This window comes from Capronia epimyces (genome assembly GCF_000585565.1).
Source record: "Capronia epimyces CBS 606.96 chromosome Unknown aczIQ-supercont1.6, whole genome shotgun sequence".
NCBI lineage: Eukaryota > Fungi > Ascomycota > Eurotiomycetes > Chaetothyriales > Herpotrichiellaceae > Capronia > Capronia epimyces.
Window position 1 is genome coordinate 1,217,789 of NW_006912909.1, and position 22,607 is coordinate 1,240,395.

Here is a 22,607-nt window from a genome sequence, read left to right on the forward strand (position 1 = left end):
AATGTCGTTTCTGCAGCGTCTGTTCATGTTCAGGGCCCCGGCTCCCGTCAGCCCGATGCCTTCTCTAGAGCAGCTTCCAAGATCTGGGAAAAGCGGAGCACGTCTGTGAAGGAGTTGTACAACGGAGCTGGCGCGACTCTGATAACGTCGGGTTTTCTCTCATCCACTACAACACCCTCCCGTTCAAGGTGCTCCAGCACAGTATCAAGCAGGCCAGGCGCCAATCGAATGCTCAGCTGTGCCCCTCTCGCTCTGGGATTTCTGGGAGTAATGATGTCGAAAACACCAGGCTTTCTCAGGGCCATCGCGTCCAAGAGTTGCTCTAGATAGAGGGTCAACCTTACAGACCTCTCTCGCAACTGTTCCATGGACGTCTCATTGAACACTTGTAGTGAAGCAACGACTGCGGCAAGGTCAAGCGCGCTTGGGTTGGAAACCTGGTAACCTGCAGCCCCGGGTCTGGGGACGAATTCTGGGCGAGTCAGTGCCGAGTTCAAACCACAGGAAAGGAACATACTGTTCGTCATTTGGAATCTGCTGGACTTATCGTCTCCCCACCAGCCCGTTAAACGCGGCCAGAATTTTTCTGCGGGACTCTCCATGTCGACGTTCCCGAATCGTTCGTTGACAAAGATGCCAGCCATTGCTCCCGGGCCCGAGTTGAGATATTTGTAATTGCACCAAGCGGCAAAGTCGACGTCCCAGTCGTGAAGTTTCAGATCGACGTTTCCGGCGGCATGGGCACAGTCCCAACCTATCAAGATCCCATGTGAATGGGCATGAGCAGTGATGGTTTGGATGTCGAAGTATTGGCCAGTGTAGAACTGAATGCCGGGAAGAAGGATCAACGCAAGTTCTGAAGCATGATGGTCGATGGTCTGTAGGATCTGTTCCGTAGGCAAGGTTGGAAAACGGGCATCTGCCGGTTCCAACAGGACCATGGCCTCGGCGGGGTCCAGGCCGTGATGCACAATTTGCGACTCCACGGCGTACTATGGGCATGTCAGTCTAGGTACCTAGTCAGAGAGATACCAAAGGGGGGCGTGTCCCACATGGTCGCTCGGGAAAGCCTTGCCCTCAAGCAGGATCTTCCACCGGCCCTCTCCCTTCCTACTCGGACGATAGAAGCTTGACATCAGAAGATGCAGGTTCGCAGTCAACGAGCCCATGACAGCGACCTCGTGTTCGCGTGCGCCCACGACCGGCGCCATGAGCTTTGCCGCGTGATCGTCGATATGCAGGAACGGTGGTAAGGGAGAATCGGCCTGCTCGACAAAGTGGCCGATGACGGCTTTGGTGCGCCATTGGGTCAAAAAGGCGTTGATGAGGTCTGCTGTCCGGACGGGTTGGACGCCGAGGGAATTGCCGCACAGGTAAGTGCACGGTGGTGAAGGCTGTTCTTCAGGGGGTGTGGCCAGCGTCGGCCTCGTCAGGTCTGCTAGAGTTGGAATATAGAAGTCTGAACGGAAATGTGACAGGGGGTCGGCGGCATCCAAGGAAGCTGCGTGGTCTTTGGTGAAGGGATCCAAGAGATCTCCAGGTTGTTGAGCCATACTGTTCTGAATTCTGAAAAACTTCGTAGCCTATCCGTCCAGTAGTAGTGCAGACTGTCCAAATGGACTTGTCGGCCGCGAGTCGTCGATGACTCCAATGAGGAAAATTGAGGGGAGCACTAGCAGCAGTCACCGATATTCGCCGCAGGCGCGGGAGAGTCGAGGCCGCGGCCCAGGATTAACGAGGGAGAATAAGAAAGCAGCTGACTTGATCGTCTACTATCCCATCTCTTCTCCAGCTGTCTGCTAGGCTCGAGCGGTTTCCGAGTCTGGTGTCGGTCGAGGTCAATACAATAATGTGCCAGTCTCTCCCTCTCAGTGGCGGATCGGAGACGAGGCTTCTCGGAGAAATGAGAAATAAGCGTGGGTGCAATTGTCAGCGGCCGAAGATTCTCCACAAACCCTTCAGTAATATGTAATTACATACTACGCACCGACCTATTACTCCAAGCCTGTATCTGCATCTGCCTCTCTCACTCTGCGTCACAGCTCTGTGTCGTCTCTCCGAACAACTCCCCAGCGACCGCTGCATATACCACCCACTCAAGCCCACTCGCACTCTCACTCTCACTCTCAGACAATGTCTCAAAGTCCCCTGCGACTCGCATTCCGGGCTGCGCAGCCGTTCCGTCGACAGAGCGACCGTGACGCGCGATCGTATTTCCAAGCATGTCGAACCCAAACCCGAACCATTTGCCGCGGACCAGACCTGATGCAACGGACAAAGAGACACGCAAATGTCCCGCTGGCCCCGTACCCGTACCCGTACGTGACGAGGTCGATGTCCAACACCAGGACCCTACAGGCGACTGTGGTTCTACGCAACCCCCGAGCCGACGACGACGGCAAAGAAATGACCATTGAGATCTCCGACCGGGCAGCCAAAGTGAGTACGAGGGCCCGAAGACACTTTTAACTCGTTCCGAGTAGCATGATACAGGTGGAAGGGAGGGCAGCACTAGCTAATATTGGTTTTGCACTTTGTCCAGCGCCTCAAACAAATCACAACCGCCCCTCCTCAGAGGAATACTCTGGCCTCGTCGCCAACTACTCCGCAAGATTCGCATCTCAGAGTGACCGTCACGTCGGGCGGCTGCCATGGCTTCCAATATCTCATGTCCCTGGAGGATGCGTCCAAGATCGATCCGGAGGAAGATACAGTGTTTGCTGCAAGTGAAGAGACAGAGGGCGGACAGGCCAAGGTGGTCATGGATCAACCGTCACTGGAATTACTGCAGGGAAGCACCGTCGACTTCACCACCGAATTGATTGGTAGCCAATTCAAGATTGTCGGCAACCCCAGAGCAACGAGCAGTTGCGGGTGTGGGACAAGCTTTGATATTGAATGATACTACTACTGTTGAAGTATACCTACTTCACACTTGACCTATGAAGTCGTGGGTTTGCAGTGCACTGTTTCTCTCCTCTCTGCATCCTAGACATGTTACCGCAACACCCGTCTCCTTTTCGCCGTACGCGCCAGTGTCGGATGTCGGCCTCATTGTCCTTTCTTTTGGTTTTAGCATAGCTTGTCTGCGTTGATCTCAAGTACTGTCAACCACAGCGAGCCTGCTAGGGCAGAATCATCAGGTCCCAGGATTCGAGGCCACATCTTCACACAAGTACCTCCATGGACCTTGTAACCACGATACCCTTGTATCACGCTATCTCTTCAAGCACCAGAGTGGAAGATACTCATCCACAGTCGCATCAGAATCTCAGCCACTCCGCCCAGCCCGGCTCATGGGGCCCCAGTTCTCTCTTGGGTTTATTTGATACCGGACCAGTTTCCCGCGAGGCTTCTCTTTGCCCAACTTCTCGTCGAAAATGATGTTGAGTTTGCTCGGCACCGGGGCGGGAGGACTTTGCGACCGTGATCGACGGGCCTGGGGACGCGCTGGGGCTTGTTGTTTCTCGCCGACAGCAGGTTCAGCTTCAAGTTCGGAGTTCGATTCATTGTCATGGCTGGTGGTTGGCGGCTGCGCTGCGGAGGAGTCTTCTTGGGCATGAGACGGCTGCTTCTCGTTCTCCAGTCTCCACATGATACCCTGTAACACGGTCTTCAGGTCATCCTTGGTCTCACATCTCGCAAGCTGGTCTCTTGCGCCATCCTTGAGCTCCGACACCTGCGCTCTCTCGGTGCCTCTGACCCGTGCGAGAATGTTCCATCCAGCCGAGCCCTTCTTTACTGCTCCCTCTTTGATGGGTGCTTTTGTGCGCATGAATTCTCGGATGATCTCCCAAAGCACGCTCCAAGGTGCATTCGTCTTCACGCTCCCTGGCTTACAATGCGAGCGGGTGACGCGGTAGCCAAGTCCGAGAAGCGCACCACGCATCATGTCTTCCGAAGGTGTGCTACAGTGGATGACCTTGGCCAATTGAGTGGGCATGATGAAAAATGGGCTGCTGTCGATCGTCTTGGCCGGGAGGCGTGGGATGATTCGGGGATCTGGGCCGGAGAGGATCTGGTCCTTGGCCTCTGATGGTGTCGAGGGCCCCGATGGCCAGTTTTGAAGGGTCAGGTCCTCCTCAAGAGCGAGTGTGAGCATTCCTTGAATCCGATCTGCCGTGCCGTAAGTCTCTTTGTCCAGAGATGGCACCCTGTCCAACATCTTCTGTACGAAGTATGGGTTATGCAGAGGGCCAGCCCACATAGGGCCGCAAAGGTGCTGCTTCGATCCACAATGTTCGCAATTGGGAGTCGTCAGCGGTGCTTGGGCGAAGGCAAACTTGAAGAACGTCTCGCCGCTCCGAGAGACTTGTGCCTGGTTCCGTAGCAGGGGTTGCGTGGTCCACGATCCGCACCCGTGCCCGCAGTTGTAAACAGTCATGGTTGTACCGGCCAGCAGTTTGACGTCTTGTTGTTTGCGATGCACTCGAATGAACAGTCGCGCATAATAGTCGATGTAGAGTGAGAGAAGGGGTTCGATGGCGAGGCTGTACTTTGCTGCAGCGAGAGCCACCGCGTTGAGAATCAGTCTCAGTCCACCCTCATGTGAATGCGGGCCTTTGACGGGCATGCCTCCGTACAGAGCGTAGGTCTTTTCGGGATAGCCGGTAGAGGCAAACACGCCTGCGTCTGTGCAAGTGACGCACAACAGTCCCCCGTCTTGAAGGGCCTGCAGGCTGGCGTCGAAGAAGGGAGCAGCTGTGCCATAAGGGTCGAGGTCAACGACATCAAACCGATGGACGTATCCAGGGCCTTGTCGTGGCCTCTGGTTTCCAACTTTGCTGTACATGAAACCTCTGGCGTCGCCCAGATTGGAGTGCACTCGGTCCTTGACCTCGTTGTGTTGGATGTTGAGTTCAATGTTCTGCACAGATTCGGAGGAAAGGTCGTTGGCCACAATGTGTGTAGCAAAGGGTATCTCTTTGGCATATCGCAGCGCACGAAGACCAGTTGCAGAGAGTGCATCTAGGATGGCGAAGGGCAGTTGTTTCTGCACAGATTTTGCCGTCTCTGTCGCCTTGCCTTCTTGCGTCTTGCTACCAGTCACACCGTTGCTCTTGCTTTCATCGCCTCCGCCTTTTTGACCAGTAGCAGGATCAGCGCTCAGTTCCATCACGAGCAATTCTTCATCCGCGTCTTCGAACTCATCACCTGTTTTCGATTTCTTGGGGGGCTCAGCCGGGTTCTCGTTTGCGCCAAGTTCTTCCAAGTGATCAGCATTACGCTTGAGCGGGTTGATCTTTTCCGATGCACTGTCAGGTTCAATCATGCCTCCATTGGCTGCGGTCCTTTCATTTTTGTTCTGCTTCTTGGTCTTTCCATGCTGGGCCTTCTGGCGGAACCGCTCCTCCTTCTCAAGGACGGCTCCTTCACCGTAGATTGTGATTGCGAGTACGGTCAGATCCCGATTGAACTGTTGGATTGGATTGTAAAAAACGGCTTGGCTTCCCTCGTCGTTGTTTCGGACTTGTTTCCCGGTCGATGATGGCTTTTCTTGGCCATACGGAGCAAGAATTGATGCTCGACCTTCTCGAACATTTCGATATTTCCTGCCGTCAATGACAGTGGTCAAGTGTTCTGGAGAGGCCATGCTGGGGCGGGACATGGTCGTAGAAATCCCTCGCTGGGGTATGAGGACAGATCTGCAGGTCGGGGGATGGCGTGAGGTCTGGAGACTAGTCTTGGTTGCATTAAAATAACGGAACAACCTCATACCCTGACCCCGGGAACTCCGAGAAAGACGACAGCTGTGAAACTCACTCAGACTAATGTTTTCTGTCAAAAGGAGGGAAAGGCTTGGGCGGGACTGCCGGCGACTTAGGTAATTGCCGGGTGAGGCGAGACACAATGAGAGTTGTTGCGATCGTAAGAACTGTGAAGGCTCCAGAATAGTATGCAGCTCGCTTAGTCCGTTCTTGCTCGATGGCGAGGTCGACTTTTGTTGCTTCACCTTTCGGTGAATTTGCAGAGAAGAAGGTAGGCGGTTGCACTACCGTATCAGAAATTGAGTAGTCGCCTGTTTGCTTCTTAGAGTCACTACGGGCTTCTTGCGCGACGTCTTGGTCGCCGGACATCTTTGATGGCCATGACTTACAAGGAAAGGTTCGGGATCCATAGAAATTTTACGTATTAATCAAAAAATGAATCAATATCCAAAATGGAAGGAATGGTAGGATAAAAGAGGCAAGTGCGAAGGTGAGTGCAAGTTGGGCGTAGATTTCAAGGTCAACTTCAACACTGGCAGGCACGGCTGGCTCTTCTGCTATTACTGCCAAGATGAGGAAAAACTACCTACTCGCGGCTCACCCCCGATCGAGACTAGGGTAATGCCGCCCTGTGCTGACCCCCGGCTCGCCAATGGTACGCCTTAGCCTAAGCCACCGGGATTGCTCATCCGGGGGGGCCTGCAGTGTCTGACGGCTCCTAAGGCCATGATTAGCCCCTTAGCCCTACTAGCAACTTTGCTCCCGCTTTACTGTAGTTGGTCGTTCTAAACTGTGCCACCCACCTCAAAAGTACCTATTAATGTAGATATAGCGTCGCTCACTCACTGGCGACGAGTCTGCCGTGCTCTCTCCAAGTCCTTCGCAAATACTCCGTAATAGATCTAGAGCGGACTTTCTCCTCCCTTCTTCCAGCTTTGATAGTCTAAGCTTCCGTCGCCGTCGTTGCCGTCGTCGTAGTCCTTTACTTTCGGGCTCACTCGGTCGCCCAAGCCTGACAGCTCCTACGGCTCGCGTGTGGCCCTCCTTCTGACCTAGACTCATCTTGTGATGGACTTAGCATTCTATACAGCGGTGGAGACTTTGCCATCGTGCTTGCCAACTATAATTCAAATTGAGAACTCGTAAGATGTTCTGATTCACCAAACTTCCCATAAGGTTGTTGGAGTTGGAGCCCACTTTATTGTCAAGCATGGGCCACGGATTGATCTTGAAGAAGGGCAAACTATGATTTATATCAGAGAACGGACGACCGTCCCAATACCAAATGTCTACTCCCTCTTTCAAGCCGGTGTCACCGGCAAAAGCTATATCATTATGGAACGAGTGACGGGTACCAGTCTGGGAGATATATGGCCTTCTTTGCGCTACATTGAAAAGGAAGCAATTTCGGCAAAGATCACAAGCTATATCGATCAGCTACGCTGCATCCCGTCACCAAAGGCCCATTGCAGCGTTAGCAACAAACCTCTCCGTGATCGTATCTTCTGGACCGGGTTTGCGGCCACATAAGTAGTACAAAGTGTCCATACAGACTCGGAGTGCTACCATTTACTATATATATACCAGTCGGAGAGCGTATACAGCTATACGGATACACTTTATCCTTATTGAGGACTACCTGCTGCTGTGTGCAACCAAATAAGGACCCCCTCGGTCGCAGCATTATGTGACTCGATGACTACCTGGTACCTTTGTAGGTACAATTCGCATGGCACGCCTTGCGAACGGTTCGTACCGCCCAATACTAGCCCTGTGTCTGCTAAGCAGTAAGAACACGGTCATATGAGTATCCTTTTGTCAGGCCCGGGCCACTAGTTGGGCTCAATCAACTCATGGTTCCCTCTGGATCTTGTACCTGCCCCACGTGTAGCTAGTCTTGAGTGTCTGGGCGCAGATATCGCCTTGATCCTCCCGGATGTGGCCCCTTGACTCGTCTCCAATCGAGGCAATCTCGTGACTGCTTCCATGGCCTGCAAGAACCCCTACCTAGGGGGTTTCCAAGACGGCGGCGCCGTACTGCGGAGATATGGCAAAGGTCAACAATGGCTCGGCAGCACCCTGGTTCTAGGCGCAAGGCATGAACGGGAGTGCAGGCTGTTAAAAGGTGTGCAGTGCTTGATTCTTCAGTGACGGTTGGCCACCACACAATTATGCGGTCCGCCTGATCAAGCGCCTGTGGCGACACGGCTCCCACACCCAGGCATGCATCCAGTCGGTCTCCGTGGATCATAGTAATCATCCTCGTCGGTCACGTCGCTGTCTTCGTCATCCACCTCTTGCTTCTTATCGACAGGGTCGTCGCCTCCATCCTTCTTTTCGGTCTTAACAATGCCCTCGTCCTCGACCGCAGCAAAGGCATTCTTGAACCCGCCCTTTTTGAATCCGCCACCCCCTGCCGTCGAACTCTTGATGGCAGTGCCCAGCTTTATCTGCATCAGCGGCCCCTTCTCTTCTTTCTTCGGCTGTACCTGTCTCTGCATCTCTTTCATCTCCTTCAATCTCTTCTTATGTTGGTGGTCATAGGACGATTCATGCGCTTCGAATTCGTTCATGCGACTGTAGCCTTTTTGGCACAGAGAGCAGAAGAACGCACTACGTGCCTGCCTGGCAGATTGGGTGTTTGCGGGAGGAAGGGTGAATCCTCGCTGGATGATGCAGGTACTAGTCAATAATGCCGACAAGCAATGGAACAGTACAGCACTGATGAATATTGCGACTCGGTATGAGCGCCAATAGGACTTACCGGGGCCATGATGGAAGGTACACTGCTGGACCGGAGAAGCAGCTGAACGAGAAATGGCTCCGAGGGAGTTTCCCTCCTGCGAGAAATGCAGGTCTGATGAAGCACCAGGACAGAACGTCTTGTTGTTGCGTGGCACTTTCAAGGCATACCATTCAGATGCGCTTAGTGATCGGCCGTACAAGGCAGGACGCTCTTTGGCCAAGTCGCCTGAGTTTCTACACTAGAGAGATGGGGAAGAGAGAGGGATGATAGTTTTAAGAGTAGATTCCACCCGGTACATAATCAGCTCGACGTGTATTGGCCAGTTTACCACAAGGCTCCGCGCACCGTACTAGTACTTTACTTTAGCCAGGTAGGTATATGACATCTGACATCTGCTTGAACTTGATCGAACACTCTGCTACCACGGAGCATGCAGCGATAACCTCGTCAAGATCTGTTCCTGTTCCACCTCCTTCTCCCTCCTTCGGAACTGCAGACCTCCATCCCTCACAATGCCTACCGCAGAAGCAGACCTCTCGCCCTTGACCACAATCGACACTCGCGGCTCCATCTCCGCCATACCACTGCACGAAGTCGAGCCTAGCCCGGTCGACGACGACGACGACAAGGTCAACACCACCGAATACCAGTGGAGGAGCAACGGCGACAATGGCCTCGATGTGTCCGACACTCCAGTGTCAACAAACCCATCCGACATTGACGTGGAGAAACTTCCCTTCTCGACCAGAACGACAACGAATTTCCTCGGCCTCGCGCCCGCGCGAACACTACACATACTCTCGGCGGTGCAGAAATATACTACATTCCCCCCAACACTCTTTCTCGCCATGCACTACACAAACACCGCCTTGATCCCGCTGGTGACGCGCAACGTGCGCGAGGCCGACAGCTACCTCTTGCTCACGCGGCCATACTACCAGTCCTTCCCGCTCGAACCGCTGCTGGTATTCGCGCCGGTCGCGCTCCACGTCGCGTCGGGCATCGCGCTGCGGATTTATAGACGCCGCATCATCGCGAAACGCCACGGCGCCGAAACCCATGCCCAGCGCAAATCCGTCCCCTGGCCCAAGGTCTCGCTGACCTCGGCGCTCGGCTACCTCTTGTACCCGCTGCTTGTGGGCCATGTGCTGGTGATGCGTATCACGCCGAACAAGGTCGACGGCAGCTCGGCCGGTGTTGGGCTGCGCTACTTTGCGCACGGAATCGCGCATAACCCGCTGATTGGGAATTTGGGCTATGCCACCTTCGTGACCATCGCGAGCTGGCACTTCGTCACGGGCGCCGCCAAGTATCTCAAGCTCTCGCGGGATTATATCACCGAAGGAGGCCACGACGGCACCCTGAGGCGGAAGTGGCGGTCGAGATTCATCAATGCAGTTGCTGCCACCGTCGCCGCTGTATGGATTGCTGGAGGCTTAGGCGTCGTCGGTCGCGCCGGCACAGGCACAGGCTGGGAAGCCAAGAACTGGGACAAAATCTATGAAGCGGTGCCGCTTGTTGGGGCCATGTTCAGATAACCAGCGGCCAGGTCGCAATTTGGGGTTGGGATCACTTGAAGAAAGCCCAGCAAAGGGGCCTCTGTGAATGTGGGAGTTTTTACGGCGCGCAGAATATACCTCTCCTATGCCAGCAGGCGATTTTCCGTGCGGCTGCGAACAAGCCACACAACTGTCCAGTGAGGTATCCGACTTCCTTCGGTCCCAGCTCCGCTCGGGCCCTGGCAAGTGTAGCGGTACAGTATCGGATGCGGGGGTTTCCATGTCTTGGATAGCATGCGATGCTGCCTGCGCTGGGAAAGGGCGTACAAGGCATCTGCTAGGCCCTTCGATGGTCGAGTTTCACCCGAACCCACAAGATCTTCAAGCCTCACAACAGGATGTCAGCAGGAGGCGGAAGCCGAAGCTGAGCGGCGTTCCGCCCGACGGCTGATAGTCCTGAGGCTCTTAACGTCCTGGAAGGATGGAACCAGGGTCGCCTCGCATCGCTTCGCAGGGAGCATGCTGGACTTGGTGACTAATCACCTAACCCACAAAGTCTGATGCCCGAGTCAGAGCATCCTACATGAGCTCGTCTCATCTCTTTCGGGGCACGCCCAATGTACTATATATATGTGTGTGTGTGCACGTATACCTTCGCCTCCATGATCCAACTGGGACTGTAGCGAATCTTGCACATCAGCCCTACTCTGGCTTGGAATGGTAGCTCCCCACGCTATCGATGTCAATCGTGACATGAAGCACTCTTCTACCACCATTCTATTGCTGGTTTGGTCTGGCTGTAACAGTCCTAGATTGGATACGTCTTCTTCCCTCTACGCCTCGAGGACTGCACAGCGGCAGCCATGACCGCAGGAAGCTGTTGCTTGGCTAGTTGAGATTCTGCATTCTCCATCCTGGATACGATACGACGAGGTCCTGGTTGGTTCCGTAGTATCCGTACGCCGGGTTTCGGAAGCCCTGTGCAAGAATAGCCAGACGCACGGAAAGCAGTGATGGGCCTTTTTATTCATGCAACGCCCCGAGTATTCGAGCCTGAAACTATAATATATATCTTAGTGGCCATGTGGTAGCCACCATGCCTAGACCCCAAATTCACCGGATCCAGTCCCCAGATTCATCGAAGAAACGCTGGCGCTAATACACATACAGAATGCTTTTCGGACAGCTTAATCCTCCTCCTTGTCCTACACCCTCAGTAGCTTCGCTGCGTAGGTGGTGATGGTGTCAACTTGAGGAAAGGCCATCTCTTCCAGCTTCTGTGCATACGGCGTGGGCACCTCTGCGCCAGTCACACGCACAGGAGGTGCCTGGAGATAGTCGAATGCATATTCGCAGCCCAAGGCGAGGATTTCGGACGAAACACCAAAAGAAGGGAATCCTGATTCCACGGCCAGAAGGTGGCCTGTCTTCTTGATTGACTTGACGATTGCCTCAACGTCCAGAGGTTTGACCGAGCGCAAGTTGATCACCTCAGCTTCCACACCATAGTTCTTCTTCAGCTGCTCGGCAGCCTCAAGTGATAGACCGACGCAACGCGAGAGTGTGACGATCGTCAGATCTTTGCCCGGTCGTTCAATTTTAGCCTTGCCGAAAGGGATGACAAAATCATTCTTTTGCGCTTCCGCACTCATGGGGAACGCTTGGCCGTAAAGGAGTCTATTCATGTCAGCTAGTTTATTCCCGCTCTGGAGATAGCACGTACTCGTTCTCCAACACCACCACCGGGTTAGGGTCTCGGATTGCAGCCTTCAAGAGACCCTTTGCGTCCTCTGCACTCCAGGGAGCTACCACCTTCAAGCCTGGGATGCTCCCATACCAAGCGGAGTAGTCTTGTGAATGCTGAGCTGCAACACCAGCGGCGAAACCGTTGGGGCCTCGGAACACGATCGGGCAAGGCTGGATACCGCCGGACATGTAATGTGTCTTCGCTGCCGAGTTGATGATTTGGTCAATTGCCTGCATGGCAAAGTTCATGGTCATAAACCTACGCCAGCCATCAGCAATGTTTGAGATATCATCTGCAAAGAGGATGGGGCACGGCAGACGACGAGCATGAGGCTCAACTTACTCGCAGACAGGTTGCAGACCAGCCAATGCCGCACCAACAGCCAACCCGCAAAAGCCAGATTCGGTGATGGGGGTATCGATCACTCTTTTGGGTCCGAAACGATCCAGGAGTCCCTTTGTGACCTTGTATGCGCCTGTGACAAGCGGGTTTAATATATGTTTCAACCTTCCCTTGACCTAGAGTACCAACCATTGTATTGAGCGACCTCTTCTCCAATGACGAAGACCTTGTCATTCGCCTCAAGCTCTTCGGCCAGAGCTTCATTCAGGGCATCTCGAACTGTGAAGGTCTGGCTGGATTCTGACGCATATCCTCGAATCGTAGGTAGTGAGATTGGCGCGACTCTACGGAACGCCGGACGTAACAAGGAAGAGCCTGCTGGGCGCTGTGAGAGGAGCCTCGAGGCAGGCCTGAGCAATCGTGAGACCGACATCTCGAAAGAGTCTCAAGTGTGAATATGAAAAGTGTACAGAGTACAGAGACAAGCTGGGCAGACAGCAATATCGGCTGGCTCAATAAAATCACAACTCTACGCTTCTTGAGGTCCGAGGAGGGAAGGCCGATCGGGGATCCGTCGAGTGAAAGCTTGCCGTTGGGAAAGCTGATGTGGCGCTAGTACAACTAAGTGCTAGTTCATTCTCGGGTTTCAGGGATATTCAACCCCGAGCGGGTGCTTGGCAAGTTTGCCCCAAACGACCATCGACGGCATTCAGAGACGACGAACAGAGACAACGTCCTCACATGAGCCAGTGCGGGAGGGCTTCTTCTGCGGGTGGGAATGGGTCTCACACTCCGATTGCTCTTTGTTAGAAGCCTCTAGGCTCCTGGAATCGAAATCACCATTGTTGAATCATGGTCTCGCGATCATGGCTCGCCTTTGCGTTGCTGGCATCGCATGCCTTCGCAGCGCAGCCAAATGCACCCGAACCTCTCGAGGCCCCTCTACGCGACCTGAAATACGGTCAGCTCAACTTCTTACACACCACAGACACACACGGCTGGCATGCTGGGCATTTGCTTGAGCCGTCGTTTAGTGCAGACTGGGGCGATTACGTTGACTTTGCTGCGCGATTAAGAGAGAAGCTGGAAGGAGAAGGACGAGACTTGCTGTTGATTGATACCGGTGATCGCATTGAGGGAAACGGATTGTATGACGCTTCCGACCCCAAAGGCCTGTTCACGTTCGACATCTTCCGCGCGCAACATATGGACATTATCTGCTCCGGCAACCATGAGCTATATCAGCAGAACTCATCCGAGAATGAATACTTGATCACCGCTCCTGCATACGCAGACAGCTACCTGGCCTCGAACATTGACATCCTCAATCCTACCACCGGAGAGGTTGTCCCTCTGGCACCTAGATACAAAAAGTTCACCACAAGACTGCAAGGAATACGAATCATGGCATTCGGATTTTTATATAATTTTGACCGAAACTACAACAACACAATTGTACAGAGGGTGGAACAAACCATACAAGAAGATTGGTTTCAGCAAGCTATCCGTGACCGGGACATTGACTTGTTTGTGGTCATTGGACATTCTGCAGTCCGCTCCGAAGAGTTCGACATGATCTTTAGGGCTATTCGCTCAGTCCAATGGGATACACCTATTCAGTTCTTCGGCGGACACTATCACATCCGCGACTACCACAAGTTCGACAGCAAGTCGTACGGTCTGGCGAGCGGCCGATTCATGGAGACCATTGGATTCCAATCCATCGATGGCCTCTCCTCGAAAAACAGCGCCAACACTTCGCCAACTTTCTTTCGAAGATTTATCGACAACAACCTTTATTCCCTGTATCATCACTCCGGCCATAACGCGTCGACCTTCCATTCTGAGCGAGGTCGAAACATTACCAAAGCCATCGAGGAGGCTCGAGACGCGCTCAGCCTTGATGAGACATTCGGATGCGCAAAGAGAGATCTATGGATGAGCCGCGCCAAATATCCCAGTAACAGCAGCATCTTCAGCTGGCTCGAAGAGCACGTGTTTCCCGGCGTTGTGAACGATACCCGGCGTGGCGATCGACCAAGACTGATCATATCCAATACGGGAGCCATTCGCTTTGATATTTTCAAAGGCCCTTTCACCAAGGACTCTACATTTATCGTGTGTCCTTTCACCAGCGGTTTCCACTATCTCAAAGACGTGCCCTACAATAGAGCGCGGAAGCTCATTTTCCTCTTGAACAGAGCCGGCGAGATATTCGAAACCTCCGACCCTTCGCTGGCGGCATGGAAGATGTCTCCTCCCCACCAACTGGGTATACCGGAAGATATTGTTGTTCCGGAGCAATTGCCACCGGACCACCCATTCGGCAACAGCCAGACTCCGATCTTAGGATCCGTCGACAGAGCCCTTACTCCCGGCTACACTACAGTGGACGATGCAGGTGACGACGGGGACGACACCATCCATTCGCCCATATCGTTTTACCGCGTGCCAAACTGCATCCAGTCGGTGGTCAACCCGCGAGATATTGACTTGAAGGATGAAGTGGTGGATGTCGTGTTCAATGAGTTCATTCAGCCGTGGATCCTGCTAGGGTTGAGGTTCTTAGGTCTCAACTATTCCGACGAAGATGTGGACAAATATGCGCCTGACGATAATATGACAACTCTTATCGCGAAGTGGGTTAGGACAAATTGGGCGGACAACTGTTGACACCGTTCAGACGTAGACCACTATATCTGACCATATGTTGCAAGGCGCACCGCACCGGCCATTCCGGACTATATCTTCAAATATTCATATGGCAAATCGACTGCAAATCAATTTAGATGGTTATCATACATCAAAGCCCAAGTCTTGACTCCCTCACCCCCTTCCTCAGGCCACCCCTTGGCATTCACCCTTCCACTGCCAATCACCACCTCTTCACATACTCTAAAGCCCAAGTCCTCATACTCCTTCTTCGAGGACTCACTGGCCGTCTCCAACCACACGGGCACATCCTCCTCCTTGGCCTTCTTCAAGAAGGGGTCCATGCAGGCCTTGAGCGCTGCCAAGGCTTTATCTGGTTCTGCATCAGGGTCTCTGGCGAGCATGGCAAGGTGGTAGAATGGACGAGTTTCGAAATCCACGTCCTTGTTGAAGTCCGCCGGGTAGGGGTCTTCGGACGGGGCGCCAGACGACTGGCTCGGGGCGGCGGGTTGGTCGTAGCTTCTGGGGCCTTGGTCGGGCAGGGAGAGATGCCTTGCCTTCAGTCTTCGTGCGTTACTACGGAACTCCTGGAGGATGGGGCCGGGATTTCGACGGGCCTGAGAGGGGGGTATCCCACAGAAGTCAGGCGGTTCCCATAGCGCCGCGGCAGTGAAGCCACCCGCCTCAATCAGTACAACATTACTCTGCGCCGCGGCGGTGATGCCTAGCGTAAAGTGCTGGGTCAGCCGCTCGGGGGTAATGACATGGGCAGGGTTGGCGGTGGGAGGGGTGTTGTCGATTTCGGTGATGAAGGCCGTGGTGAGCGGGGTGGCCAGGTAGGACCGCGAGAGGAGGGAGATGAAGGTGTCCAGAAAGGCCTTGTCTGGCGAAGTGGTGACGGTGGTTAGATTCGACATGATGGAGAGCTGCCCGAAGTCCAAAAGGCTTCTGGCTCGGGGAGAATGGTGAGGCTGAAGTGCGGAAGAGGTAAGACGGGGTTTCCAATGACAGAATGCGAGGAGGTCTGTACGACCTTATTATCATAAAGTAATGCAGGAGATATCTTGCGTCAGGTTGAGAATGGCTGAGATGAAGTCGCAGCAATAATGTCAGGAGTATACCTGGTAGGTGCCAGTGCCCAGTCCTGGCCCTGGGCAGCGCAGCGCAGCGCAGGCATATCAGTTGATCGACGAGCAGGTGAGAGATGCTGCGTCACTGGTCCTTAGGTCCCTGTTGATCAGCTTAGTTTAGGCGGACGGGAGACTAGCTCCTTAGACTTAAGGGCCTCAGGGCCTGGGAAGGCGGGGCACTGACGTGGGCTGCAGTGGAGAAAGCAGCGCAGTCTCTGCCCGGCTGCGCTGTGGCTGCGTTGGAAGTGAGGGGCGACACCGGACGGTGCGGCTTTCTCCTCTGGAATGGGCTGTGGGGGACGTGGATGCCTGGCGGAGATGGCACGTGACCAGATAATTCCACCCGGCAGACGCTCATCATCTCGACCACGCACTGTGTCAAACACCGTATTTTGAGATTGCATAATACTATCAGCTTCAACTAACGCGGTGTGAATGGCACCCGCTGCTTTTCCTTCCATCATGCAAGTTTTCATCAGTGGCGACGTCCCGCCATAGTATACAGGTACGGTCAACAAATTCGCACGGTCCCGGAGCAATCAACAGTGTATTGACAAAGGCCCCAATCTAGAGCTCCTCCGAGGCATCACTCAGGCACGTCTTCATCTGTGTCTTTGACCGCAATGCCGCCCCGCGCAAGTAGAAGGCCACCGGGATGGGAATGCCCAGAACCGCCACTCCACCCAGCACCGTCGAGGCGTAGTTGATGCCCAAACTCTGAAACATGGCCTTGGCGAAGAGCGGAAAGCCAGCACCGCAGAGCGAGCGGATGACGGCGCTCCCGGCGAAGACGGAGGCCGCCACGGGCAGATATACGTCGATGAGGTAGTTTCCGAGCTGTTGGAAGATGACGATGATGCCCAGACCCGTCAGGATCCCAGAGAGCGCGGGCAAGATCCAGTGGATGTCCTCTCGGTAGCCCGTCCATCCGAACCAGAGAATGCCCACGGCGAAAGAGACGGCCCCGGCGATGGCCGGCTGCAGACGCCACTCAGGCAGGGCGATGTTGTTGTTGGCTGCGAGCTTGCGTCGGTAGCTGGGCTGTACAATGACAATGAGATACAGGCCGCCCACGATGATGCCGACCACCATGCCGAGGTATCCCAGTCCGCCAACGCCCGGGCTCATGCCGTGGACCCCCTGGAACACCATCGGGTAGGCGGTGAGGAAGAGGTAGACGAGACCGTACACGAACGCAAGATACAGCGAGATGAGAAAGACCAGCGGCTCGGTGAAGAGGAGTCGGAAGGGCCGCAAGAGGTACTCGGACAAGAACGTCCGAACATCTAACTGGACGCAATCGTGGGCGGAGTGAAGAGCCCAGTTGCCCGTCTCGATCCGTAGCCGGGCGGCTCTCCGTTGGAGGATGCAGGGCCCGAAGGTCTCCTCAAGCAGAATGCAGTCGAGCAGCAGACTCGTGAAGCCCGCGATACTGGAGATCCAGCCGACCCACCTCCAACCGAGCGAGGACTCGACAATGAAGCCGCCGACAAAGGGCGCCATGGTCGGGCCCATCAAGATGGTCATGGAGAAGACCGTGGTGGCCGCGCCTCTGGACCGGCCGTCGAACATGTCGGCGAAGACGCCGGCCACGACGGTCATGGGAGAGGCCCCGAAGATGCCGCACCAGAAGCGGCAGATCAGCACCGTCTGGACGTCCTTGCCCGAGGCGACGCCCAGCCCGAAGATGGAGAAGCCCGCCATGCCGAGGACGATGGGAGACCACCGGCCCTTGATCTCAGAGAAGGGCGCCCAGAAGATCGGGCCGGTCGCGAAGCCGAGCACGTAGAGCGACACGCCCAGCGTCCCGACCTCGTGCGACACGCCAAAGTGGGCGGCAAACGGGCCAACGGCGGCGGAGAACAGGGCCGAGCTGAGCGCGACGATGAATGTCGAGACTGCCAGGACGGCGCTGGTCAGCATCCTATATTTGATGTCCCAATGATTAACACCCGGGGTCGCTTTTATTTAACGTGAGGGGATGGGAGGAAAGGGCGGCGGCAGATCTCACTTTCTTCTCCGCGTCCAATTATACGGATGATGGGGGTCGTTATCGCCCATGAAGTCAACGAGGTCAGTGTCGTCGGACAGTGGTGCCGCGGCCGCAACGCTGTGGCTTTTCACTGTAGAGAAAGGCTGGCCGGCATTCTCGGTTGACGCTCTCTCGAGTCGCTCCATGATCAACAGGACAAAAACACGTGGGTTGACAACTACGACGACGGCGTGAAGGTAGATGCCGATGCGCAGAGAGGGCACGCAACGCTGGACAGGAAATCGCACACGCCGTATGTTTCTTTTTAATAGGAGATGGTCTGGCCGCAGCAGCCGTCTTTTGGCTTGGCCACGAAGGGCCCCGTAAGTTGAATAAAGCAGGCAAAAGTCCCGAACAGGGAATCCGGATGTCGGCTAGAACAAGAAACCCATTACCACTTGGTAGCTCTCCCAAGCCTGTGGCCGCAATGGCTGGCTTCAGCCGGCTGGCTGGACGGACGGAGTGCCAAATAGGCGATCGGTAAATCTCCCACGTCTCTGTCTCTGTGGCCAGATCCCGCCCCCGAGCCTTGGACTACAGAGGAGACAGACCCCCCGACTGCCGTGGGGCCAGCGGATCCGTAGATAGGGGCGTAATGATGATATAGATGTGGGTGTACTCTTGTGTCTGATCAGGGGCCTCAGGCGCCGGCAAGTTCCCCTTTTCGCGAGGCACACGGGCAGCTATCCCCTGAGGCTCTGTTACCACTACTAGGTGACTACTACTGTTACTACTGCTGTGTTGTCATGAAAAAGGAAACCCCAGATCTTTTGATGCCAAAGCGATTCTACCAAGATATGGAAAGCAGGACATGATGCATCCCAGTTGCTCCGGTCGCTGTGTTCCGCTCACGTTCATTTTTAATGCCACACATGGTATCGTGCCCTAATGATATTGCAGTGTCCAGGTTACAGTGGTCTATCCTTCAGCCGCCTTCTCCAGTGCCTCTTCAAAATCTCGCCTTACCGCCGCGGCGAAGGCATCGTCAGTGAGCAGTTTCCACCCCAGCATCGCCATGGCCTTTCCGCTCAGCACACATTCCGTGTGGGCCTGTCCCTTCTCCGCGGCCGCGGCGAACCGGACATCGTGGCCAGGCACGTCTTTGTCGCAGGGGATCCCGAAGACGCCATGGAAGCTGGGGATCTTGTGTGACACATTGCCTATTACCCAGCTGTATTAGCCCTCGTGGCGCCCCGCACTCGAACAGATGAGACTTTGCTTACCCATGTCGGTCGATATCGTCCCGGCCTCGATCTGCTTGACTTGGACACTGCGACCCAGCGCCGCCATCTCGTCAGAGTAGGCCGCGCAGAGGCTGTCGACGATCAGGAGATCCTCGTACGTAGGGGCACTAGGAAACAGCGCCATCAGCAACGGCAAACAATCGTCCGCCATCATGGGGGCTGCGCGGGGGGCCTGGACTCACAAGATATAATTCATCGTGCACCCCGCGGTAGTCGCTGCCGCTTCGAGGCACGCCTTTACCCTGGCCAGGAGAAGGTCGCCGGAGGCCACGGTCGGGCTCCTGACGTACCAATTCATGCGGGTATAGTGGGGGATGACGTTGGGCACCTCGCCGCCCTTCTCGATGACACCGTGGATCCTCTCGTCGGGCTTGATGTGCTGCCGGAGCATGGAGATGCCGTTGTAAGCCGCGACGGCGGCGTCCAGGGCGTTGAGGCCCTTCCAGGGCTCACCACCGGCATGCGCCCCTCGTCCGTGGTACTCGACGCGGAGCTTGTGGCTGGCGATGGTGCGGAACCCGGCGATCCCTTGGAATCCGGGCTGGAACATGTGTTGGGATGCCGGATGAGCCATGATAGCCCCGACAATGTCGTCGTCGAAGGCCCCGGCGTCAATGAGCTTGGCCTTGCCGCCGCCGCCCTCCTCGGCGGGCGTGCCGAGGAGCCTGACGCGGCCAGCGACGCCGGCCTTGACCACGGCCGTGGCCAGGCCGACAAAGGCGGCAATCGAGCTGGTGGCGATCAAGTTGTGTCCGCAGCCGTGGCCGATGCCGGGCAGGGCGTCGTACTCGGCACAGAAGACGACCAGGCGGCCTCCCTGACCGACGGTGGCCTCGAAAGATGTCTCGAGGCCGTACGTGTGGCGCTTGACCGTGAAGCCCCGCGCCTCGAGAAACGCGCAGATGGCATCGTGGGCGTGGCGCTCCTCGTACGCCGTTTCCGGGTGGCTATGGATGTCCAGGTTCAGCGCGCGCAGTCCGCCATCGTCGTTGTCGATGGCTGTGGAGATGGTGCCGCGGGCGTCGCTGATGCTGACCATGGTGGACTGTTTTCTTGTGCCTTGGTTTCTACCGGGAAAGTAGGTTGGGCGCTGAGAGATGGTCTCACAGGCATGGGGGGTTTTGGGACGGGTGCTGGCAAGGGGCCATGGCCACGCGCATGAAAGCTTGGTGTTTGTTGAGTTCTAGGTAGATATCTCTGACTCCCAAGCAGCTTTGTCGTGCCTTTAGCCGGCCGCCAAATTCCCAGTCGGTACCGCCTGACTGGTACGAAGCTGATTTGCCCTGGGCTCAGGCTCCTCAGTGAAATACCGAATCATATTCCTCTTGGGCTCCTTAGGCCCACCAGATGCTCCGAGAAGCTGGGCAACAGCGCCCGGTCGGCAATTTCGCCCCGGTCGGCAATTTACTGACCGAGTGAGATGCCGGTGGAGGAGCCGATACAGCATCCCCTATCCAATCTTATTCCGCCACCGCCACCGCCTGCCCCGCCTCGTGGTGGCCGGCAATTCATCACGCCGCTTGATAGGCGCCTAATTCTAATGTTTCGTCGGGCTATTCCGCTCTGCTCGGCTGACAACGCTTTCTCCTTGTTGTGCGAAACCAGCCCCTAAGCCCTCGCCAAATGACCCCCTCTGCTCTACGACCGGCTCGATATCGACCACAGCACGCCGCCGCGCGCCGCGATAGCATGTCACATGGCCGGGAGGGACCAAGAGCGGGCAGGCCGGTCTCGAAATGGTTGCTGGACTTGCCGGGACAAGAAGGTCAAGTGTGACGAGGCGCGTCCAGAGTGCCAGCGCTGCACCCGTCTCGCCCTGCACTGCGACTACAGCTACCGGCCGCGCAAGAGGTACACCAGGCGACATCCGCCCAAGGCCCAGGCTCAGGCTGCAGCAGACGACACACGGTCGGCGACGGCGTCGGCGTCCATCGACCCAGTCACGCCCTCGACGACCCAAGGCCAGGAACCCGCGCCGGTCGAGCATGCGGCGCCGGCAACCCCAGTGCCCTGGCACACCTTACCCCCCACGCCGCGAGACGGCGACGGCGGCCACATCGAGACTGACTGTTCCTACGACCCGTTGCTGGTCGAGGGGCTGTCTCCCAGCTGTCTCTCCATCGTCGGACCGGCGGAACGCGAGGCCATCGACTGCTATCGCACCGTCATCGGCGGCACCGTCGACAGCAAGGACGCGCAGTACTCGATGCCCACCATCATCTGGGGGATTGCAAAGTCTCGACCTATGGTTCTCCACATGATCTGTGCCCTAGGCTCTCTCCAGCTTTCCTATCAAGCCACGTCCCAGACGGAGGAGCTGGGTCATCAGCTGCGCGTGGCCGGCGCCCGGCACTACGGGACGAGCATGAGGCTTCTCGCCCACGCCATCCACGACACGAGCGAGTCGTCCCTCCTGGACGCGACCCTGGCCACCCTGTGGCTCATGATCATCTACGAGCAAAAGTTTGGCGACGGCTGGGGCGAGGGACTCAACACCCATCTCATCGGGGCCGCGTCGGTCTTGCGGTCGAGGCTGGGGAACCTGAAGACCCTGCACGCCCTCCCGGACCGGGACGAGGAGTTCATCACCCGGTCGTCGTTCCTCGATCAGTCCCCCGTCAACCGGTGGGGCATCTCGCCGTTCAGCGGTCGCCTGATCGTCTGGATCTCCTTCCTGGACGCGGGCGCCGCCTTCTTCGGATTCGGCGGCGACTTCAACCAGTCCCTCGGCGAGGTGATGGGCGGCCTGGCCGAAGACCCGACCGTGTCGCGACTCCGGGGCTTCGCCTGCATCCACCGCTACTCGGCCTTGACGAGCTCGACCATCTGGGGCGCCGCCTACCCGCAGGAGCAGCTGCTCGAGGACCTCGAGAACCGGGAGTCGTTTTACTTTTACGGCCAGATCGGCCAGCTCCGCTTCATCATCTCCCAGCTGGCCGCGGCGCATCGGGCCCAAGACGACGAGGCGACCTTCGGCGACCTGGCCCAGAACGCCGCCCGTGCGTTGCGCGTCGTCGGCGAGAAGTACTCGGAGCTCGTCGAGGTGGCGCCGCGGCTGGACTTCCGCTCGGCCACGGGCAGAGAGAAGAGGTTCATCAGCAACCTGAGGTTCATCATCCCGTACTACCACGCCGTCGTCACCTGTTACTTCCGCATCACACGGCGCCACTCGCCGCCCGAGACCGGCCAGCTCGACGCCCTGCAGCAGATCATGGTGCTGGCGTACCGGGCCTACGCGGACGAGGGCGACGACGCCATGGCGCGCATCGCCTGGCCTCTGTTCATCGCCGCGCTCGAGACGACCGATCTCGTGCATCGCGATTGGATCTTGACCCGCTTCTCGCGGCTGCGCCAGCGCGGCGAGAACTACCGGAGGGCGTACGCCGTATTGTTGAGGGCCAGCCAGGCTGAAGATGCGGACGGCGTTCCACGACAGAGTTACCTGGATGTCCTCGCCGAAAGCAACATCGACAAGTTTGTCATTTGACGGTGGGCCCCACGGCCCTT

At 56.2% G+C, this 22,607-nt stretch overlaps 12 protein-coding genes across 12 annotated transcripts; 5 read left to right on the forward strand and 7 right to left on the reverse strand.

Annotated features, from left to right (window-relative positions):
• Positions 1-47: 47 nt before the first annotated feature.
• Positions 48-1,553, reverse strand: A1O3_07321 (kynureninase 1; the record flags this gene model as incomplete). Its single annotated transcript, XM_007737431.1, has 3 exons — positions 48-472; positions 518-992; positions 1,053-1,553. 3 exons carry the CDS (start codon positions 1,551-1,553, stop codon positions 48-50), a joined length of 1,401 nt encoding a protein of 466 aa, XP_007735621.1.
• Positions 1,554-2,133: 580 nt separating this feature from the next.
• On the forward strand, positions 2,134-2,902 carry A1O3_07322 (uncharacterized protein; the record flags this gene model as incomplete). Its single annotated transcript, XM_007737432.1, has 2 exons — positions 2,134-2,439; positions 2,543-2,902. The coding sequence occupies 2 exons, from the start codon at positions 2,134-2,136 to the stop codon at positions 2,900-2,902; spliced, it is 666 nt and encodes a 221-aa protein (XP_007735622.1).
• Positions 2,903-3,271: 369 nt separating this feature from the next.
• Positions 3,272-5,593, reverse strand: A1O3_07323 (uncharacterized protein; the record flags this gene model as incomplete). Its single annotated transcript, XM_007737433.1, has 1 exon — positions 3,272-5,593. The coding sequence occupies one exon, from the start codon at positions 5,591-5,593 to the stop codon at positions 3,272-3,274; it is 2,322 nt and encodes a 773-aa protein (XP_007735623.1).
• A 1,174-nt stretch (positions 5,594-6,767) lies between these two features.
• A1O3_07324 (uncharacterized protein) lies at positions 6,768-7,220 on the forward strand (the record flags this gene model as incomplete). The annotated part of the gene is made up of 1 exon (XM_007737434.1): positions 6,768-7,220. A coding segment is annotated over exon 1 (267 nt), but the record flags the coding sequence as incomplete, so codon positions are not given.
• A 674-nt stretch (positions 7,221-7,894) lies between these two features.
• A1O3_07325 (uncharacterized protein) lies at positions 7,895-8,481 on the reverse strand (the record flags this gene model as incomplete). The annotated part of the gene is made up of 2 exons (XM_007737435.1): positions 7,895-8,374; positions 8,473-8,481. 2 exons carry the CDS (start codon positions 8,479-8,481, stop codon positions 7,895-7,897), a joined length of 489 nt encoding a protein of 162 aa, XP_007735625.1.
• A 485-nt stretch (positions 8,482-8,966) lies between these two features.
• A1O3_07326 (uncharacterized protein) lies at positions 8,967-9,992 on the forward strand (the record flags this gene model as incomplete). The annotated part of the gene is made up of 1 exon (XM_007737436.1): positions 8,967-9,992. One exon carries the CDS (start codon positions 8,967-8,969, stop codon positions 9,990-9,992), a length of 1,026 nt encoding a protein of 341 aa, XP_007735626.1.
• Positions 9,993-11,158: 1,166 nt separating this feature from the next.
• On the reverse strand, positions 11,159-12,475 carry A1O3_07327 (pyruvate dehydrogenase E1 component subunit beta; the record flags this gene model as incomplete). The annotated part of the gene is made up of 4 exons (XM_007737437.1): positions 11,159-11,630; positions 11,677-11,958; positions 12,043-12,175; positions 12,232-12,475. The coding sequence occupies 4 exons, from the start codon at positions 12,473-12,475 to the stop codon at positions 11,159-11,161; spliced, it is 1,131 nt and encodes a 376-aa protein (XP_007735627.1).
• Positions 12,476-12,894: 419 nt separating this feature from the next.
• On the forward strand, positions 12,895-14,715 carry A1O3_07328 (uncharacterized protein; the record flags this gene model as incomplete). The annotated part of the gene is made up of 1 exon (XM_007737438.1): positions 12,895-14,715. One exon carries the CDS (start codon positions 12,895-12,897, stop codon positions 14,713-14,715), a length of 1,821 nt encoding a protein of 606 aa, XP_007735628.1.
• A 107-nt stretch (positions 14,716-14,822) lies between these two features.
• A1O3_07329 (uncharacterized protein) lies at positions 14,823-15,611 on the reverse strand (the record flags this gene model as incomplete). Its single annotated transcript, XM_007737439.1, has 1 exon — positions 14,823-15,611. One exon carries the CDS (start codon positions 15,609-15,611, stop codon positions 14,823-14,825), a length of 789 nt encoding a protein of 262 aa, XP_007735629.1.
• A 780-nt stretch (positions 15,612-16,391) lies between these two features.
• Positions 16,392-18,002, reverse strand: A1O3_07330 (uncharacterized protein; the record flags this gene model as incomplete). Its single annotated transcript, XM_007737440.1, has 2 exons — positions 16,392-17,748; positions 17,836-18,002. The coding sequence occupies 2 exons, from the start codon at positions 18,000-18,002 to the stop codon at positions 16,392-16,394; spliced, it is 1,524 nt and encodes a 507-aa protein (XP_007735630.1).
• A 772-nt stretch (positions 18,003-18,774) lies between these two features.
• On the reverse strand, positions 18,775-20,139 carry A1O3_07331 (uncharacterized protein; the record flags this gene model as incomplete). Its single annotated transcript, XM_007737441.1, has 3 exons — positions 18,775-19,016; positions 19,080-19,207; positions 19,283-20,139. The coding sequence occupies 3 exons, from the start codon at positions 20,137-20,139 to the stop codon at positions 18,775-18,777; spliced, it is 1,227 nt and encodes a 408-aa protein (XP_007735631.1).
• Positions 20,140-20,796: 657 nt separating this feature from the next.
• On the forward strand, positions 20,797-22,587 carry A1O3_07332 (uncharacterized protein; the record flags this gene model as incomplete). Its single annotated transcript, XM_007737442.1, has 1 exon — positions 20,797-22,587. One exon carries the CDS (start codon positions 20,797-20,799, stop codon positions 22,585-22,587), a length of 1,791 nt encoding a protein of 596 aa, XP_007735632.1.
• Positions 22,588-22,607: the final 20 nt, after the last annotated feature.